Raw genomic sequence first — 19,297 nt, 5'->3', positions numbered from 1 at the left:
CTTTATGTGACTCATCGGGGATTCACAGATAATTATTGATCCTAATTTAATAAAGAGAGCTCTTTCATCTCTTTGAGTGGAGATTAAATGACTTTGCAGACATTAAGGGTTTAAATCTGGAATTTCTGAGCTTGAAATGTTAAAGAAAAATGATTTTTTTTTACTTAATTTAAAGCCTATTTTATAATTCTTCCTTTTAAAATTGAAGAAAAAACTCAAGAAAATATTCCTGGGAAAATCCTGTACAGGATCTGCCCACAGATCTCGGTATGCGATTTGAATTTGTGCGTGGAAACAATTTTTTTAGTGAAAAGTGGAAGCAGAAAAATCTTTTTCTTTGTGAATTATTTTACCTAAAATGTCTTGTGGAAAAGACTTTGAGGATACCATGGGTGTGTGTAATTTGGTGCTTAATGACGGGACTATCCTGCACGGGGAGAGCTTTGGCTTTCTCGGCGATGTGGACGGAGAGGTGGTCTTCACGACTTCCATGGTGGGCTATACGGAACAGATGTCTGATCCCTCCTTTGAGGGACAGATCCTCGTCTTCACGTACCCCCTCATTGGGAACTACGGCATTCCGTGTGACAATAAGACTGACCAGTGGGGCCTCCTGGAGTTCTTTGAGTCCATTTTCAACTGTGCTGCGATTGTGGTGGGTGAGTACTGTCGAGCCCCATCGCACTGGCTCAAATCAAAGACTCTGGATGAGTGGATGCAGGACAAGAAGATTCCCGGAATTAGTGGCGTTGATACGAGATTGCTGACCAAGAAGATTCGGGAATCCGGAGTGTTGCTTGGTGAGTACTTTTGTCATTCTTCCCGGAAGGACTCTTAATTAATATGAGTCTTCTTGTGAAATTCAGGGCGTATTGTACAAGGGAAGGCCGATGAAAGTTCCCCAAAGGCATCATTCTCTGACCCAAATGCAACAAATTTGGTGGATAAAGTTTCCCTGAAGGCGCCGAAGACATTCAATCCTGACGGGAAGATTCGCATTTGTGCCATTGATTGTGGATTGAAATTCAACCAGATCCGGTGCTTGGCTAAACGTGGAGCAAGAGTTGATGTCGTCCCGTGGAATCATCCCATCGATGGGAAGAATTTTGACGGATTATTCCTCAGCAATGGGCCAGGAGATCCGTCAATGTGCAAGGAGACCATTGAGAACATTCGCAAGTTCCTCAACAATTCGGAGAGAGTTAAGCCAATCTTTGGCATCTGCCTGGGGCATCAGCTACTCAGCTTGGCCATTGGGTGCAAAACGAAGAAGATGAAGTACGGGAATCGTGGCGTGAATCTTCCGTGTTTGCACCACGACACCGGCAAGTGCTTCATGACATCCCAGAATCATGGATATGCCGTCGATGTGGACACCCTTCCGGCGGATTGGGAAGTTCTCTTCACGAATGTCAATGATCAATCCAATGAGGGCATTGTGCACAAGACTCTGCCTTATTTCAGCACTCAATTCCATCCCGAACACTTCGGTGGCCCTGAAGATTTGGAAATTCTCTTTGATGTCTTCCTCCGGCTCGTTCAGGAGGGAATTCAGGGCAAAGTAGGATGCGCCAAGGATGAATTGATCGCATCATTGTCTTCCCCAATGCCAGATGCAATCGAAAGACCCACAAAGGTCCTCATTTTGGGATCAGGAGGACTCTCAATTGGCCAGGCGGGAGAATTTGATTACTCCGGCTCACAGGCAATAAAAGCTCTTCGAGAGGAGAAAATTCAAACAATCCTGATCAACCCCAATATTGCAACGGTGCAGACGTCCAAGGGGATGGCGGATAAAGTCTACTTCCTGCCCATTACGCCGGAATACGTTGAGCAAGTTATCAAGGCGGAGAGACCTTCGGGAGTCCTCTTGAGCTTCGGTGGCCAGACTGGGCTCAATTGTGGCGTTGAATTGGATAAATTGGGCATCTTCCGGAAGTACAATGTGAAGATTCTCGGGACGCCCATTCAGTCGATTATCATGACTGAAGATCGAGAAATCTTTGCTCAGCACATGGAGATGATTGGGGAGAAAGTTGCCCCATCGGAGATTGCTCACAACGTCGAGGAATGCCTCCGATCGGCCAAGAGATTGGGCTATCCTGTGATGATTCGTGCTGCATTTTCTCTCGGCGGTTTAGGTTCGGGTTTCGCCAACAATGAAGCAGAACTCCGGAATTTGGCTAATCAGGCATTGGCTCACTCCAGTCAGCTAATCATTGACAAGTCCCTGCGTGGGTGGAAGGAGGTGGAGTATGAGGTTGTTCGCGATGCCTTTGATAATTGCATAACGGTGTGCAATATGGAGAATGTGGATCCTCTGGGGATTCACACGGGCGAGAGTATTGTCGTCGCACCGTGTCAGACGCTCAACAATCGCGAATGGAATATGCTGCGAACTTGCGCTCTGAAGGCCATTCGGCATCTGGGCGTTGTTGGTGAATGCAACATTCAGTACGCTCTGAATCCCAACAGCGAAGAGTATTTCATCATTGAGGTGAATGCACGTCTGTCCAGGAGTTCAGCTCTTGCCAGCAAAGCCACGGGGTACCCACTGGCCTATGTTGCAGCTAAATTAGCTCTCGGGAAGTCTCTGCATGAGCTACGGAATTCCGTGACGGGCGTCACAACGGCCTGTTTTGAGCCGAGTCTCGATTATTTGGTCGTGAAGGCACCACGTTGGGATTTATCGAAATTCGCCCGGGTCACGCGGAAGATTGGCAGCAGCATGAAGAGCGTGGGTGAGGTGATGTCAATTGGGCGGAACTTCGAGGAGGCCTTCCAGAAAGCCCTGAGAATGGTGGATGATTCAGTGCCGGGCTTTGATCCGTATTTGAAGCCCGTAAATGATGCTGAACTAATGGAGCCCACGGATAAGAGGATGTTCCATTTGGCAGCGGCCATCAAGGCAGGTTACTCCGTGGACAAGCTGTACGAATTGACGAAGATTGATCGATTTTTCCTGGAGAAAATGAAGCGAATCATTGACTACACAACCTTCCTGGAGCGGCAGTCGAGCTCAAGTCTCAACGGGGAGATGTTGATGAAGGGAAAGAAGATGGGATTCTCCGATAAGCAAATAGCCAAGGCGATCAAGAGTACGGAGCTGGCTGTCCGGAAGTTGCGGAGTGAGAAGAACATTGTGCCATTTTGCAAACAAATCGACACGGTGGCTGGAGAGTGGCCAGCAGCCACCAATTATCTCTACTTGACGTACCACGGCATGGAAGCTGATCTGGAATTCCCTGGAGGATACACAATTGTCGTGGGATCGGGAGTTTATCGAATTGGGAGCTCTGTGGAGTTTGATTGGTGCGCTGTGAACTGCCTGATGGAGTTGCGAAAGATGAATGTGAAGACAATCATGATAAACTATAATCCCGAAACTGTGAGCACGGACTACGATATGTGTGATCGACTCTACTTTGAGGAGATCACCTTTGAAGTTGTCATGAATATCTATGAGATGGAACAACCTTATGGGATAATTCTTTGCATGGGTGGGCAACAGCCTAATAATATCGCCATGAATTTGTTTTTAGCTCATGCAAGAATCCTTGGAACTTGTCCAGAGAAAATTGATAAAGCAGAGAATCGTTTTAAATTCTCCCGGGCGTTGGATACGAAGGGAATCCTTCAGCCACGTTGGAAGGAGTTGACAAATTTCGATGAAGCTTTGGAGTTTTGCAAAGAAGTTGGATATCCTTGCTTGGTGAGACCGTCTTATGTCCTTTCGGGAGCTGCAATGAATGTTGCTCATTCGGACAAAGATCTCGAGGCGTACCTCAGTGCTGCATCGGAGGTTAACAAAGATCATCCCGTTGTGATCTCCAAGTTCATCATGGAGGCCAAGGAGATTGATGTGGATGCAGTGGCACGTGATGGGGGGATTCTCTGTTTAGCCATTTCGGAGCACGTTGAGAATGCGGGCGTTCATTCGGGGGATGCCACCCTCGTGACACCGCCGCAGGATATTAATGATGAAACTCTCGCAAAAATCCGGGAGATTGCGAATGACATTGCAAAACTTCTGGATGTGTCTGGGCCGATGAATATGCAGCTGATTGCAAAGAATAATGAACTGAAGGTGATTGAATGCAATGTTCGTGTTTCACGATCATTCCCATTTGTCTCAAAGACACTCGGGCATAATTTCATTGAAACGGCAACAAAGGTGATCATGAATAAACTTGTAAGTCCGGTTGACGTTGTTAGAGGATCCGTGAAAATCGGCGTGAAAGTTCCGCAATTTAGTTTTTCTCGTCTTGCGGGGGCTGATGTGATGCTTGGTGTTGAGATGGCGTCAACCGGGGAGGTGGCATGCTTTGGGGATAATCGTTATGAGGCCTACCTAAAAGGGATGCTCTCAACTGGCTTTAAAATCCCCAAGAAAGCCATTCTCTTGAGCATTGGAAGACACAGGGTTGGTAGAAATTTTCAATGTTAATGTCCCTTTTTAATTAAAAGAAAAATCTTTCTTTAGCACAAAATGGAGTTACTCCCATCGGTTAAGACGCTCCAAGAAATGGGCTATAAGTTGTATGCCTCAATGGATTCTGCAGATTTCTATTCACAGCAGGGTATTAAGGTAAGATCTTTCTAAAAGTAAGTGGTGGGATCTTTTGCAGAGCTTTAAAGAGATTTTTTTTTTGTTGAATTCAGATCAATCCCGTTCGATGGGAATTTGATTCAGTGGCTTCATGCAGTGAGCAAAAGTCTGATGTGGATGAAATTAAGGAATTATCAGACTTCTTATCAAGTGAGAATTTTGATTTGGTTATAAATATTCCAATGAGTGGTGGTGGAGCACGTCGTGTGTCCTCATTCATAACACACGGCTACAGAACACGTCGTTTAGCTGTTGATCATTCAGTTCCTCTAATAACGGATGTAAAATGTGCCAAAATGTTCATTGAGGCATTAAGACAGTGTGGTGGGCAGGCTCCACTACTCAGGCATCATACAGATTGTCTCAATAAGCTCCGTCAGCTGCCTGGTTTCATTGATGTGCACACGCACGTGCGTGAGCCGGGAAATACAAATAAGGAGGACTACAGGACGTGCACAGCTGCTGCTCTTGCCGGAGGTATAACAATGATCCTCGCCATGCCAAATACAAATCCCTGTGTGACTGATAAGAAAAGCTTTGAGATGGTAAAAGATTTGGCAAAAGCCAATGCAAGGTGCGACTATGCGATCTTCGTGGGAGCCTCACTAAATAATTTTGATACAATCAGTGAATTTAGTTCAGAAGTGAGTAAAGGGTTTAATTTTTTTTTTTGATCAAGAATCTTCATGAGCAACTTCAGATTTTCTTCCCGGAATGGTTTGATCTGCTTCCCGGAAAGTGCCATAAGTGTCTGGAAATTGTGTAGTCTATTGCTTTAGGCAGTTTCTAAGGAATGTTAGGAACGTCCTTTTCAACATCCGGCTGATCCTTGATTTCATCTTTAGGTCTAAATTTGAGTTTACACATGTTCTGAATCGAACAAGATTTATTTTAATATAATTCAAATACAGTGCCAATCGGGCTTTTTCAAAGGACGCTTCAAGCCTTATAATTTTGGACCTAAAAAGGACATTTGAAACATATTCAAACTAGGACATATAATTTATTCACTAGGGGAATTCTTTCCCTCCTAGATTAAACTTGAGCCCTCAATCCTTTCTTATCGCCTCTACTTCTGTAATAATCATAATTCCTCTATTTTAGTTTATAAAAACCATAGAAAAAATTATTATTCTGTCTTTCGCCAGCGTTTTAAAATTTGGTTATTTTTACCGCTTATTTGTCATGGAATATAAATTTTACTTATTTCTTTTCTAAATCTTCTTATTTCTGACTTCAATATTTACGTCCCAAACTAATAAAATGTTGAAATGAAAAATCTTCTCTACTTGCTGAAACGTGACTAATCTTCTTCTTCCTTCTTCTTTCTTTACCACTCTGAAGTTGCTACCTTTAACTTAAAATTTAAATTTTAACAACGCAATTGCAAAGAGGATTTCCTAAATGAACAGATTTTGACCCCTAAATGAAATCAATGATCAGCCGGGAGTTGAAAACGACGTTCCTAAGATCCCTAAGAAACTTCCTGATGCAATGAGAAAGGTGACTGCACAACTTCCAGTCACTTATGGCACTTTCCGGGAAGAAAAGTTTATTCAATGAGTTTACAAACTTGAAGTTTCTTTTTCATGATCTTAACTTTTTTTTTATCACATTTTAATTAATTTCCTCAAGGCGGCTGCTTTGAAGATGTACCTCAATGAAACGTCCACGAATTTAATGCTAAAGGACATGATTGAATGGCATGAATATGCAAAGAAGTGGCCTAAGAATGCTCCTTTGGTGATTCACGGAGGAATAATGGCCGTTGGAACGATGATCTTTCTCTCAAGTATTGTTGATCGTCCCATACATATATGTCACGTGGCGCGTAAGGAGGAGATTCACTTGATACGTGTTGCCAAGGAGAAGGGTTTAAAGGTCACGTGTGAGGTGTGTCCGCACCATTTATTCCTTTCGCGCGAAGATATTCCGCGAATTGGTGAGAAATTATCCGAAGTACGTCCTGTGTTGTGTAGCAAGGAAGATCAGCGGGCTCTCTGGGATAATCTCGATGTGATTGATATCTTTGCCACGGATCATGCACCGCATACGTATGAGGAGAAGACACGATCAGAGAATGGTCTTCCCGGATTTCCCATTCTCGAGACAATCCTCCCCCTTTTGCTGAATGCCGTCTCCGAAGGACGCCTCACATTGGAGGATATTGTGAAGCGTTTCCACCTCAACCCGAAGAAGATCTTCAACTTACCCGATCAGCCAAATACGTACGTTGAGGTGGACATGGATGAAACGTGGGAAATTCCCAAATTCACGAAATACTGCAAATCTCAATGGACACCATTCCATGGGATGAAGATTCGCGGGAAGGTGCATCGTGTTGTGCTGCGCGGGGAGGAAGTTTTTGTGGATGATGAGGTACTAGCAAAGCCGGGATTTGGTCAAAATGTTCGTGAAAATGCACCAAAAGGCTGTTTGGTGGATGTTGAGGCAGTTGAACCTTTGGGTGATTCAAAATTAATTGATGAGTCAACACCTATTCCGGCTAAGCGGAAGTCTCGCTTTGGATTTTCCTGCTGTATGGGAACAGATGTCTAAAGAATGCAAAAAATTAATTTGGTAAGAACTTTAAGCAAATTGAAATTTATACACTTTTTCGTTCCCGGAATGGTTTGATGTGCTTCCCGGAAAGTGCTATAAGTGGCTGGAAATTGTGTAGTCATCTTGCCCATTGCACCAGAATGTTTCTAAAGGATCTTAGGAACATCCTTTTCAACACCCGGCTGATCATTGATTTCATTTAGGGGTTAAAATCTATCCATTTAGGAAGTCTTCTTTGCAATTGCATGAAGTATTTTTATAAACTTAAATTTTGACCCAAAGATGACATCAAGGATCAGCCGGGTGTTGAAAAGGATGTTCCTAAGATCCTTTAGAAACATTCTGGTGCAATGGGCAGGATGACTACACAACTTCCAGCCACTTATAGCACTTTCCGGGAAGCACATCAAACCATTCCGGGAAGGAAAAGGGTACAAACTTCAATTTGCTAGAACTTTAACGATTTTTTTTTTATTAATTTATTTATTTTTTTCATTTTCGTTATTTCACTGCAGGCCTAAAAAATCAAGAGAGAAAAACTCGAAATTTAATAAATTTTTGTATTTTATTTTTCAACACAAAATAATTATAAAGAAAATAATTTTTGGCGCTAAAAATTGTAATAAGTAATATATTTTTAATGCTTTTGAATATTTTTTTTAAATAAATTAACGTGCCCTTTATTCCTTAAAAAAAAAAAAATAAAGGGATATGTAGTTAAAGTAGGAAAAAAAATGCCTTCAAAGGTGAAAAGAGCTGGAGGAACATTCTGTGGTGGATCAAACATTTTGCTGGCGATTGTAGAATTCCTGCTGAAGCTCCCGGAGATTCATCTCCAGCGTGGCAACTTCCTCAAAACGCAGAGCCTGCCGTGCTTGCTTGATGTACCCCTTGATGATGTTGATTTGTTCCACAAGAGGATCCGCCATGGGCCCACCACTTGTATCAGCACGATACCCACTCCAGTTGTCCAAGCTCGTCACGGCAGATCCCGTAGCTGAGCATTGTGTCTCTCGTGCCACATCATTGGTCATGGAATTGACTTGTTCATACCGCTCGAGAGCTTCAGCTGCTAGGCGTCGTTCACGCTCAATGCGCATTTCCGTCTCTTCACGCCGTTTCCGCTGCAAACGCTCAATTTCCTCCTCAAGCGGCAATTGTGGCAGTGACAGCATCTCCTCCTTGATGTATGTGACACATGCAAGGCGCAGGGCTTTCTTAAGTGCCTCAGCACGACTTCCTTGGGGTGTTGGAAGGGAGAGAATTGCCTTGCTGACATTATCTATTTGCTCAGCTACACGCCCAATTTTACTCCGAAGGGCACTTGCGTCGGCCAATGTGAAGATTGAATCTCCCTCGTAGAGACTTGTGACGATCTTCCGGTACATGGGAATGTCTGGAGTGATTTCGCGCTTAAGCTCCTGGGCACGATCGTAGAGACGCGTTACTGGTGGACGGAATGTGGTGCGATCTTGCATTTCTTTGCGATTTTCCAGCAAGTGCAAGCAGTGCTCGCAAATACGGAGTGTGTTGATGTCAAAATCTCGATTCCCCGTACGGGCTTCCATGTCAGTGGGTGTGGTGTCGCCAGAGGGATTGAGCAGGCACTCAGCAGCCCCAATGTCCAGGAAACGCGAACAGTCGTGACACATGATGGAGCCACAGAGGCGGCAGTGATGCTGGCGACGTGTGAGGTGGAAGCTCTTAGCGCAGCTGGGACACAACTTAACTGCCTTCCCGTCGAGCCATGGAACACGCTCCTGTTCATGCATTTTCCGCTGAATTGGATCCCGTGGACGATCTGTCAGCAATTTATGCAGACGTATGATGAGTTTGTTCGTCTCTGTGGCGTATCGCTCAAGGCGGGGATTCCGTACAGCCTTGAAGTACGCCATATGATCACAGTCTGCCCCAACTTCCTGAATAATCTCCTCCACGGGCTGCTGCACTCGTCCAATGGAGAAGATACTCGGTTTGATGTTCAAGCTATTCTCCAGGGTCTTTGGCAAATCAGGTGACTCATCGAGATTGAGAATTTTTTTCCGGGCAAAACCAAAAATCTCCTTGAGAGATTTGAGAATGTCCTGCTCCTCGGAATGTTTCGTCTCAACGTGATTTGTCAGCCTTTCCGGGGTTTTTAGGTCCTCCTTGCAAATGGGACAAAGGAATCCCTCCAGAATTTCCCCATCACCATCATCCAGGAGGCTGGCCATAACTTTTTATCACTGTTTTCTTTTCAGCAGGCAGAACTTCCGGGATTTCCGGAATAGACGAAATTTGAGGTTATGAACTGTCAAATTCGTGTGATAAACAACAACAATAAAAAACTTACAAATCATTCTGTGTGGAGAATTTTCTGCAAATATCTTGTGAATTAATTATTGTAAAAATGTCCAATCAATCAGTCACAGTTCTCACGCCCAATGGGCGAAGGCAGATTATTAAATTGACTCCCAACACGACACTTCTTGAGGTGAAATCGAGACTTTTTTCTTATGAGAAGCCCGTGTGAGTAATAAAAAGTTTCACAACTGTTGCAGGTTCTTGAACAAGTCTGCCGGAAATTCCAATTAGAACCCAACAAGCACATCCTGAGGCATCACAATAAAACTGTGGACTTGTCAGGGATGTTTCGTTTCTCAGGCCTACCCAATAATTGCCTCCTTGAGATGGAGGAGACACAGACAGCAAGGAAGGAAGCTGAAGTTCACATTGTCCTGCAAATGGAGTCTGGGGAGCGATTATCGGATGATTTTACACCTGCCACTACTATTGAGGGTATTCTGGGGAAGCTCTGTCCTGATGGGGTGGGGAATGAGAAGAATTTGGTGGTTATCTACATGCGAAAGGAGGTTTTTGGGGAAGAACTTGCAACGACAACGCTTAAAAGTCTGGGATTGACGAGTGGAAAGGCAATGTTGCGGCTCCTGCGGCGGAATCCCGAAGAGCTCAGGGTACAGGCTAATGTGTCAAGTGTACTTGCACCAAAACCCATCCCTGTGGCTCCTGTAGAAGTTGCTAAATCACAAAATCCTCGGGAAAATGTCCAGAAGGTTTTGGCGGTTCAAGAAGAAAGTACGGAGGTGGTGGAGCAACAGCCAATGGAAGTTGATGAGGAACAATGCGTGGCAAATGAGGAAGAATTACCCAAGGAGAGAATTTTGGGAAAAGATAGTCCGGAAATGAAGAAATCCAAATTCGAAGAAAAATCCACAAAATTAGCGGAAAAGCCTGAAAAATCCGAAGCTTTGAGTGCTGAAGAGATGAAGAGACTGGAGGAAGAGATAAGAATTGTAAGATTATTTGGAAATGAAAATTCTCTGAGAATTTTTAGCTTTTCTGGGAAATTTTATTTAATTTTTTTGTTCTAGATCGGAGAACACGATGCAGTGATCTTTTCCCTGGACTCCACACAGAGGATGCAGGAAAGAGATCTTCCGGATTCCTTTTTTGACCTCACAATTGATGATGTGCGTCTTTTGCTGCGAGATCTGAAGGATCAAGCTAAATCCCTCGATGATGCACCCCTGCTGACGGCTCAATTGCGTGAAATGGAGAACAATAGGAAGGTCCTGAAGTTGCTGCAGTACAAGAAGACCATCATAAGGATTCAATTCCCCGATCGGCATGTCCTCCAGGCAACATTTAATCCCATTGACACCATAGAGGGCGTGAGAAATGTTGTCAGGAAGCATTTGGAGAATCCCGTAATTGCCTTTTATCTCTGTAAGTTGATGATCTTTGTTGGGGGGGATTCTGGAATATCCTTTACTTCACTTTAAATGTCTTTCTCCCCCCTCACAGTCACAACACCTCCTAAGCAGATTTTACCCCCAAATTCTCGTCTTGTTGAGCTTCAATGCGTCCCTCAGGCTGTTATTCACTTTGGTGTGGAACAGGATGTTAAATCAGACACCGGGAGCTTTCTCCGTGGTGATCTTCTGCAGAATCTCACCTCACCGGATGCAGCAATTCTCCTGGCAATGAGATCACGTGGTCTTTCTCCATGCAGTGTTTTGGGGAAGAAGGATGGGCAGGAGGATGCCGAAATGGCAGGAGCTTCGGGAAGTTCATTGCAAAAGCCACGAATTCCGGATAATTTCCAAAAATCATCTTCTACTGCCTCATCATCCAGTTCAACAGCCAGCACGGTTCCCAAATGGTTTAAAATGTCAAAGTGAAAGATTTTGTGATAAATCTTCTAATAAAACAAAGCAACCTGTTTTTCATCTTAATAATTTTTGTTTTTGTATTTTCTTCCGGAAAGGGATTTCCGGGGATATTTAATGAAAAGAATAGATTTTTTTTACAGAAAAAACTTAATTTTAATTCTCTCTCCTTTAAATCTATAATGGCACAATGCGGCTCTCTAAAAAAAACAAAGTTAAAGTTTAAAAATTAATTAATTTGAAAGGGAATTTATCACTGAAGATCACTGAAGATCATCGAGATTTGAGAGTGTTAGACAGAGATCTAGGTGATCATTAATATCAGTTTCAGCTATGGGATTGCTGCACACTGGACAAGGGACTCTGGATCCGCCAGGAACGGGTGATGGTGGAGATGAAGAGATGGAAACAATCTCTTTTGATGAGGAATCTTTCCGAGGCCCTCGAGGCTTCCTGAGTGATTTGGAGGCAGCAGCTGGTGAGGAATTGCTGTGCTTCTTTTGTGGCATCTTCTTTGGATTGTACTCAATGTGCTCCATAATCCCCAAGCAGCCTTCCATGTGATCTGTAAGCATACCACGTGGTAGGTAGAGCTGACAAACGGGGCATGTGATGTTATCGCTGGCGGTGTCAGTCTTCCGTGTAAAATCCTCCATGAGGGTGTCCTTCCCGAAGAGATCATCGATCACAGATTGATCCAGAAGGATGTCAACCGTAGATTTATCATCATCATTGTATTCATCATCAATCAATTCAATGACATCATTCGGATCATTCTCATCGCCATTGGTGCGAATTGACTCGAGGATTTCTTCCTTAATCTGAGACTGACGCTCCGCTGGAGTTTGTAATTTCCTCGTAGGCTTCACCACCGGGGAATCATCGAGCGTTATAACGGGAATCTCGGGATCCTCAATGAAGATCTCATCATCAATTTGCTTCCACGAATCTTTGGGAAGCTCCTCTGATGTTTTTGCTTTCTTCGTTGCCGGAACACTCGTTTGGGGGCTTGTTGAGGCAAATCTCTTATTCCACACCTCCCGGACATTATTCTTTACCTCCTCTGGTGTCTCCTGCTGCTTTGGGGGGTTCTTCTTTGGCGATGGGGTGAAGTATGTTCGAATATCTCGACTTGTGCTGGGTAATGTGTTTATTGGCTTTTTCCCAGTAGCTCGTTGGGGCTTTTCTGGAGCACTCTTCTTCTCAAAAGTTCCCCCGCATGATTGCTGATGCGCAATCCACCAGTAATCCGAGGGGCCAGGAGCGCGATTCATTGTACGCTTTACGTACCCATAGAAGGGTCCTCGATGCTGACAAATACCATTGCATCGCCACACGTGTGTCCTGTACAGTTCCACCTCATCGTGGAAGCTGTGGTAGACGGTGATGTTGGTGCCAGCGCGTTGATTTATTGTCCTCATAATGCTGATGAATGTGGGCCCATGTCCACCATTTCCCTCTCGGATGCCCTGAACAAAGCAATAGGCGTGAATCATTTCATGCAGGAGCGTCTCAATGAGATCCTTCCGTGATCGTAGCTTCAGCAGTGGCTCACTCAGGCGAATTGTGCATGCTTTTCCCAATCTATTGGTGCGCAGGTAGCAGATCCCCGCACAATTGTACATCTTTTTGCTCCATTCCAGCTGGACGCACTGGAGGTTCTTCTTAAAGAAGCGCTCATCGAAGGCCCGGAAGAGTGCCTGAACATCCGGAGTGGGATCCAGCAATTCCCACTCACTGTCAACGATACACGCCGTTGAATTGAGATCAGCACGAGCGGAACTACGGACATTGTTGGCTGGTTCATAGCCAGGAATCCTCAAATGGTCAGGAGGAGACTGAAACAAAGAATTTCCAGAAATGAATTTTAAATGTCTTCAGAGGAAAAAATTGAAGAAAATATCTCACCTGATTCCCATTAATTGCTCTGTCCAGCTCTCGTGCCACCTCCTCATCCGAAAGGAGAGTCATTTTGTAATTATAAATTAAGTTTTGTATGAGAAGAAAATCCAGGAAGTCCAGGAAGAACACGGATGAAGAGACTTTTGCTGCGCGTTCAGTTACAAATAAAATTAACATAACCTCACTTAGATTTTGAAGTTCAAGAAAATGCGCGGGAAAATTAATTCAAAGAAAACTTTTATTCACAATCTTTTTATTTTTTACATAAATTCTATCAATGTAATTCTAAAAAGAAAATTTATTTTCTTTCCTTTAAAAACAAATTGCAAAATGGCCTGTAGATAGGTTGAGAAAGAAAATAATAAAAGAAAAATTGAGAAGGAAAACTTATTTGTCCTGTTCGTGATTTAGGGTAATTCTGGAGAACATGTAGTACGCTTTATCCTTGGCAGATTTAATCTTGGGAATAAACTCCTCAGGTACACCGAAGACAGCATTAAATCCTTTGGCTTCCTTGTCCTCAACAAATTCCCAAATCATCCATTTTGCAATGCCAAGTTGGGGATTTTGAGCCGCCAAAGCTGTCTGGCAGGTTTCCTGAGTGATGTCCTTTCCGGGAATGAATGCCGTTACCCGTGCATACGTGGGGAGGTCCTTTTCCATCATAGCAACCAGTGAGGCACCTTCCCAGAGCTTGGAAAGACTCAAAACGGCACTCTTAAGCCAATCGCACGTCTCCTGATTGGCGCAGGTGAACTTTAGGTACTTCCCATCGTAGGTATGAGCTTCAAATTGAACCCCAGTCCCATCTGTAATTGCCTTCATGAGCTTCCGGGTGAGTTTCTTCCGTACAATCTTCACATGTTCATTGCTGAGTTGCTTATTGGGGCTACTTTCATCCGTAACCACCATTACGAGTGTCGACTCGTCCGCAGAATTAGATACTTCCTCCTCCCTCCAAGGAGGTTCAATTTTAGGGTGATGCACCTGAGATGAGTCCACGAGTGCATCCCGAATGGGTGGTGCACTCAATTGAAATTCAGGAATTACCTTCAATGGCTTCAAATTGTGGTTAGATGGAAGATTGCCAAGGCCATCGTCGGGACATTTATCCCAATCATCTTCAGGGGGAATTTTGTCTCTCTCATAACCATTCCCACAGTCTCTGATGTCATCCTTACCCACTGATCTGCTCATACTTCTCCCTGATCTTCTCTCTTCTTTTTCCCGTCTTCTCCTCTCTAAACTCCTGCTTCGATCCCTCGAAGGGCGTCTCGATGTTTCGGGTAGATTCCAGGGATTCCTCACGTCATGCCTACTCCTTCCACGCCCTCGTGGAGTGTAATTCCATGCAGTCTCGTACTCTACGTAGTCATCTCGAGCTCTACTACTGCCCACAACTCCGAGCTCATCCACCGGATCGGGATTTGTGATGAACTAAAACCGGCAAACAGGAATTAATTTTTCTCCAATTTCAGTGAAGATGAAAAACGAGAACTAACCTTCTTGAATCTTGATCCGCCTCTTTTCCTATTTGTACTTCCGGGGGATTGCCCAGGGGGACCGGAGGACATTAAATTGGGGGATTTTCTTGCTCCTTCCATGAAGAAAATAACAAAAACAAAGCGCACGCGGTCTCTTTTTATCATCTATTCCTACAGCAAATATCGTATGTAACGGAAGTTACGATATTTGCTATTTGAACCAGCGAATTTGGAAAAAAAAAATCATTATTCCTAAAAAAAAAACTGCTATTTCAATTCCCAATTTCCCCAAAAAACTCTCACGTGTTCTCCGGAGCGCCCCTTGGGGCTCCAGAAACCTAAATAATTACGTTTTCGATAGAAAAGATTAAAATGTTAGTTTTTTCGCGTTCGCGCCAAAAAGACCATTGTTTCGCGTATCAACCGCTGAGTGACGCTAGTGTTGAGAAAGTGGACTTTAGAAATCAACACAAATAAATTTTTTCTGGTCAGAAAATCGTGAAAATTCTCAATTGAAATGTCCTTTTTTGGACTGGACAAAGTGTCCAAGATATTCAGGATCATCCAGCAGAATGGGGGCATCCGTGCGAGTATCTACAAGATGTACAGGTGAGTAAATTATTTGCTTATGTAACACCCTAACCTCAATCTATATTGTTTTGAATACGCAAAAGAAAATAAAGAAAAAATCTTCCTGACCCGGGGCTATTTTTTTTCTTGTAGAATGGATGATTTGAAGGAAGGTCGTCTGGTGGGTACAGACAAGTATGGCAATAAGTACTATGAGAACCCATATTTTTTCTACGGACGCAATCGATGGGTTGAGTATTCTCCATCATATGGATTGGATTACGATGGTTCTCAAATCCCAGCTGAATGGTATGGCTGGATGCACTACAAGGTACCTACACCAGCTGCTCCTTGACAAATATTACCCAATCTCATTGTATTTTTTTTGTTTTGTAGACGGATCTTCCACCGGATCGTGATGGATCCCGCCCAAAATACAAGTGGATGGTTGATCATTCGGAAAATATGTCCGGAACTCCTGGGCAGTACATGCCGTACTCCACTACACGACCTAAAATCGAAGCATGGGATCCCAGCAAGAAGCAGTAGTAGATGTTCAGCAGGATAAGCCCATTTCCGATTTTTCTTCTGTTTTTGCTAGAAATCAATAAATTCCCTGGAAAATTCTTTGTCCGAAGATTGAATAATTCAATCTCCTGTATGGGACCCGAACCGACTTAGCCGTTTTTACAATGTAGCCCTCGATATGCTGCTGCTGCTCTGTTAAAACCACATTGCAGGCAACAACATGATTCTCATACCAAGTTTGAGATGCAATAAACTGCCCATGGTCTGCCGGATATTTCAGCAAATCAATCAGGCATTTGTGGAATTTTCACATTTCGGCGTTGATGGAATTTGCAAATCTCCACACCGATGTGTTGTTAGAAAATCAATTGAGAAATTCCTTCCTACACATCCTCAATAAGTTTCTGCTTTTCCCATGCAGCCACAAAAAAACAAAAAGAGAAAAATGCGTGTTAAAAGGAGAGATTAGGAAAATATTTTGCATAAAGTTGCAGCCCACATTGAACTTTATCAGAGAGGAAAATGCATCCGGAATTCCAATCTTTGAGTAAAAAGAATATCGGCAGATTTATTTTGTAATATTCTTCACCTCTCATTGGCCCCAAAGCGCCCCAAGCAGGACTCCTACAAAAAAATGTAGAGGTAACTGGGGTAAAATGGTGAATTTGAAAAAAAAAATTAATATCTCAAGAAGCAGTGGAAGCTAATCTGTCTAATTTTGTCAGTAGTTGTACTTCCTACCCCTGCCTAAACCTAGAAAGTTTCATAATAATTGATCCAATATTTTGGCTTTTATTTAAAAAACAAATTTTTCTAACCTCAAAATTACTCTGACCACTCAACTACAAATTCAGTTTTGGCGAAATTCTCTGCAATATTTTTGATCCAAATGCATTTTTAGACAGAGTAACTATTGTTAAACACGAATCTAATCTGAATTTTCCGAAAAAAATTTCCGATTTTTCCCGTAAAACACTTATAGTAAAAAGTACCCCTTGGGGTAAAATAGTGAATTTGGTGTTTTTTTTAAATAACTTGAAATTAAAAAAAAAATTTACTTAATTAGTACAACTATTGTATACAATATAGGATATTTAATCACTCACTATTACCAATTTTTATAAACTAAAAAAATAAAAAAAGACAATTTCTTAAATTTAACATCATTTTTTTTATTTTTTGTATTTTTTTTATTAAAAAAAATATCTGTTTCATAAATCTCTCATTCTCAATCTTCTCAATAGATATTATACTGCCTTGCTAAAATAATTTCATTAAATTAAGATTAGCGAACAAAAAACGCAATTCACCGTTTTACCCCAGGATTTTGGGAACAAGCAAATATGGATGGGTTTGGAAAATGGCCTGAAAAAGCATTTTCCCGTTGAGATAGAGAAAAATCATCTGAGACAAAGTTGTAGCCCGGAAAATTTCCTATAAGATCCTTGTCATGGGAAATCTCAAATATTTCCACGGAACTCAGGAAAAATTATCTCCCAAAAACTCACCATTTTACCCCAGGTTCCCATATCCAAACTTTTTTCCATCCCCTTCTTACACTAAGAAATTCCGCTGGTTTACGTTGAGAATGCAATAAAAGGTGGTGAGATTCAATAATAAAAGGGAAGAAAAAAAAACGTGAGTCGGATTGAGGGAGTCCCCCTGAAGCTCTATGTGTGTCCTTCTCCTGAGAATTACGAGAAAATCTAATTCTCACGAGTGTTCTCGCACGGGGAGGTGTGAAAAAGGTTACCTCTCCCGACAAATGGGGTGCCGGTGGCATAGGGAAAAAAATCTGGAAGGGGGTTGAATCTGTGTTTGCGGGAACTATATAATAAAAGTTGTCGATTCGCCTGGAGGGTTCGTCGTATGGGGGTGGGTTGAAGAAGAATAAGAAAAAAAAACTTTGCGATAGTGTCCCCATTTCCACACCTTTCTCCCTTTCTCTCTCTCTAGCCCAAAATGGGAAAAATACACACATTCAGACGAAAGGGGGAGGAGTGTGGGTGGGAAATGTTATTACGTCACTTCCCTCTTCAGCTTCACCACAAGACAAGAAAAAGAAATAAGAAACATTGAAATTGACTTTTTACTTATTTATCTCGATATTGCCGGCACAATGATCGCCCCGAGACTCCACAACACTTCGTTTTCACCCCCAATTTCGTGCATAATCTCGATTGGGTGGGTGGCACAAAATTGGGCGCAGGGGAGTGTATGGCTGAGGGGATGAATGAGAGAGAAAAAAATCAAAATTCCCAACGAACAAAATAAGTTCTATAGTATTCTTATTGAATACTTCAAGTAAAATTTATAAAACCATGAATATCCTAGAGAACGCTTGTAGATAGCTCATATATGTCTCTCAGACCTTTATGAGCCAATCTGGCGCACTAATAAGGGCCTACAAGAGTTCTCTAGGATTATCCTATAACAGTGTTATAACTGTCTATGAAAAATATTATAAGAAATTTTGATTGCTTATTAGTGCGTCTTATAATATACTATGAGAAACTTATAGCACTGCTTATAAGAAGATTATAGAACTTACGAAAAAATTTGTAATATTAAAAAAAAATAATTTTAATAATTATTTTTTCAATTTTATATTATTTTGAATTTTTTTTTGGTATTTTGTATTTATATATCAAATTATTTTGTCATTATATTATATGATTAATTTATATGTATAATTGATGAACATATGTCTTGGATAACTTCCTCTGCATCCCGGGAACATATCTGAAAGAGTTAAGAATACACACATATCTTGCCAGGCAAATGTGTGAATTTCGTATTTAACAAAACTCATCAGAATTTATTTCTACCGAAGTATACGGCATATTTGGTACACTTTTATACTCGTAGAACATTATGAGAGCTCTTAAGAACCTTTGAGAATTGAATTCTTATAACGATCTAGTTAGCTCCTCAAAAATGCTCTAACAAAATTTCGCATCTCCCTTGAGAAAGTATTGTACGTACGTGATAAATTTACTTTTTCATGTGAAATATTGCCTTTCTGAGCTACCATACTTTTGCATGGTAGAGGCGATATGTCAATGCTAATTAGATACGAGAAAAAATACTTTCTTTTTTTTTCTTCAAAAAATCAACTATGTAATGAATTGTTGCGCATTTTAGATCTCAATAAATTTACTTATATTTAGTAATAAAAATAAAACTTTTATAATAATTTTTCATTAAGGGAGAAAGAGGTTTCATAATAATCTTATAAGCAGTTCTATAAAATTCTTATTGAGTGCTATAAGCTTTCTTTTGAGTATTTTTAACTTATAATACCCCATTATGAAACTTATTTTCTTGTAGATGATTGATCCTATATGGATGGGCTGTAGGCTTTTATAAGAAGAGACTATTGGAATTATTTTCCTGAGAACAAATGACTCATATCGAAGTCCTATAGAGAACTACAATCATGGCTTATAAGAGCAAAATTCTAGTAGAATATA

The 19,297-nt window shown here is 42.0% G+C and overlaps 6 protein-coding genes across 6 annotated transcripts; 3 read left to right on the top strand and 3 right to left on the bottom strand.

Moving 5' to 3' along the window:
- The first annotated feature begins 241 nt into the window (after positions 1-241).
- LOC129788546 (CAD protein-like) lies at positions 242-7,877 on the top strand. Its single transcript, XM_055824724.1, has 6 exons — positions 242-800; positions 867-4,423; positions 4,484-4,588; positions 4,663-5,253; positions 6,245-7,189; positions 7,687-7,877. The coding sequence occupies exons 1-5, from the start codon at positions 359-361 to the stop codon at positions 7,166-7,168; spliced, it is 5,619 nt and encodes a 1,872-aa protein (XP_055680699.1). The 5' UTR covers positions 242-358; the 3' UTR covers positions 7,169-7,189; positions 7,687-7,877.
- On the bottom strand, positions 7,718-9,461 carry LOC129788549 (rabenosyn-5). The gene has a single exon (XM_055824727.1). It carries the CDS (start codon positions 9,382-9,384, stop codon positions 7,951-7,953), a length of 1,434 nt encoding a protein of 477 aa, XP_055680702.1. The 5' UTR covers positions 9,385-9,461; the 3' UTR covers positions 7,718-7,950.
- LOC129788548 (tether containing UBX domain for GLUT4) lies at positions 9,422-11,406 on the top strand. Its single transcript, XM_055824726.1, has 4 exons — positions 9,422-9,644; positions 9,712-10,464; positions 10,543-10,897; positions 10,976-11,406. The coding sequence occupies exons 1-4, from the start codon at positions 9,561-9,563 to the stop codon at positions 11,350-11,352; spliced, it is 1,569 nt and encodes a 522-aa protein (XP_055680701.1). The 5' UTR covers positions 9,422-9,560; the 3' UTR covers positions 11,353-11,406.
- Positions 11,407-11,471: 65 nt separating this feature from the next.
- LOC129788547 (DNA-dependent metalloprotease dvc-1) lies at positions 11,472-13,422 on the bottom strand. The gene is made up of 2 exons (XM_055824725.1): positions 13,249-13,422; positions 11,472-13,178 (listed from the first exon to the last, which is right to left on the bottom strand). The coding sequence occupies exons 1-2, from the start codon at positions 13,417-13,419 to the stop codon at positions 11,604-11,606; spliced, it is 1,746 nt and encodes a 581-aa protein (XP_055680700.1). The 5' UTR covers positions 13,420-13,422; the 3' UTR covers positions 11,472-11,603.
- A 40-nt stretch (positions 13,423-13,462) lies between these two features.
- Positions 13,463-14,912, bottom strand: LOC129788545 (uncharacterized). The gene is made up of 2 exons (XM_055824722.1): positions 14,745-14,912; positions 13,463-14,679 (listed from the first exon to the last, which is right to left on the bottom strand). The coding sequence occupies exons 1-2, from the start codon at positions 14,889-14,891 to the stop codon at positions 13,630-13,632; spliced, it is 1,197 nt and encodes a 398-aa protein (XP_055680697.1). The 5' UTR covers positions 14,892-14,912; the 3' UTR covers positions 13,463-13,629.
- Positions 14,913-15,147: 235 nt separating this feature from the next.
- LOC129788544 (probable NADH dehydrogenase [ubiquinone] 1 alpha subcomplex subunit 12) lies at positions 15,148-15,923 on the top strand. Its single transcript, XM_055824721.1, has 3 exons — positions 15,148-15,335; positions 15,450-15,627; positions 15,693-15,923. The coding sequence occupies exons 1-3, from the start codon at positions 15,244-15,246 to the stop codon at positions 15,843-15,845; spliced, it is 423 nt and encodes a 140-aa protein (XP_055680696.1). The 5' UTR covers positions 15,148-15,243; the 3' UTR covers positions 15,846-15,923.
- The last annotated feature ends 3,374 nt before the right edge of the window (positions 15,924-19,297 follow it).

The sequence above is a fragment of the Lutzomyia longipalpis genome, chromosome 2 (assembly GCF_024334085.1).
Source record: "Lutzomyia longipalpis isolate SR_M1_2022 chromosome 2, ASM2433408v1".
Lineage (NCBI taxonomy): Eukaryota > Metazoa > Arthropoda > Insecta > Diptera > Psychodidae > Lutzomyia > Lutzomyia longipalpis.
Note: the sequence above shows the minus strand (reverse complement) of the source record. Positions and strands in the feature narration are given on the sequence as shown.

Excerpts from the sequence above, each read along its gene's own strand:
- LOC129788545 (XM_055824722.1), bottom strand. The coding sequence starts at position 14,891 with ATGATAAAAAGAGACCGCGTGCGCTTTGTTTTTGTTATTTTCTTCATG. Across the intron at positions 14,680-14,744 it reads GCGGATCAAGATTCAAGAAG|TTCATCACAAATCCCGATCC; the intron begins GTTAGTTCTCGT and ends TGCCGGTTTTAG.
- LOC129788544 (XM_055824721.1), top strand. The coding sequence starts at position 15,244 with ATGTCCTTTTTTGGACTGGACAAAGTGTCCAAGATATTCAGGATCATC. Across the intron at positions 15,336-15,449 it reads AGTATCTACAAGATGTACAG|AATGGATGATTTGAAGGAAG; the intron begins GTGAGTAAATTA and ends TTTTTCTTGTAG. Across the intron at positions 15,628-15,692 it reads ATGGCTGGATGCACTACAAG|ACGGATCTTCCACCGGATCG; the intron begins GTACCTACACCA and ends TTTGTTTTGTAG.
- LOC129788548 (XM_055824726.1), top strand. The coding sequence starts at position 9,561 with ATGTCCAATCAATCAGTCACAGTTCTCACGCCCAATGGGCGAAGGCAG. Across the intron at positions 9,645-9,711 it reads CCAACACGACACTTCTTGAG|GTTCTTGAACAAGTCTGCCG; the intron begins GTGAAATCGAGA and ends CAACTGTTGCAG. Across the intron at positions 10,465-10,542 it reads TGGAGGAAGAGATAAGAATT|ATCGGAGAACACGATGCAGT; the intron begins GTAAGATTATTT and ends TTTTTGTTCTAG.
- LOC129788547 (XM_055824725.1), bottom strand. The coding sequence starts at position 13,419 with ATGTTAATTTTATTTGTAACTGAACGCGCAGCAAAAGTCTCTTCATCC. Across the intron at positions 13,179-13,248 it reads GAGCAATTAATGGGAATCAG|TCTCCTCCTGACCATTTGAG; the intron begins GTGAGATATTTT and ends TCTTTGTTTCAG.
- LOC129788549 (XM_055824727.1), bottom strand. The coding sequence starts at position 9,384 with ATGGCCAGCCTCCTGGATGATGGTGATGGGGAAATTCTGGAGGGATTC.
- LOC129788546 (XM_055824724.1), top strand. The coding sequence starts at position 359 with ATGTCTTGTGGAAAAGACTTTGAGGATACCATGGGTGTGTGTAATTTG. Across the intron at positions 801-866 it reads GGAATCCGGAGTGTTGCTTG|GGCGTATTGTACAAGGGAAG; the intron begins GTGAGTACTTTT and ends TGTGAAATTCAG. Across the intron at positions 5,254-6,244 it reads TCAGTGAATTTAGTTCAGAA|GCGGCTGCTTTGAAGATGTA; the intron begins GTGAGTAAAGGG and ends AATTTCCTCAAG.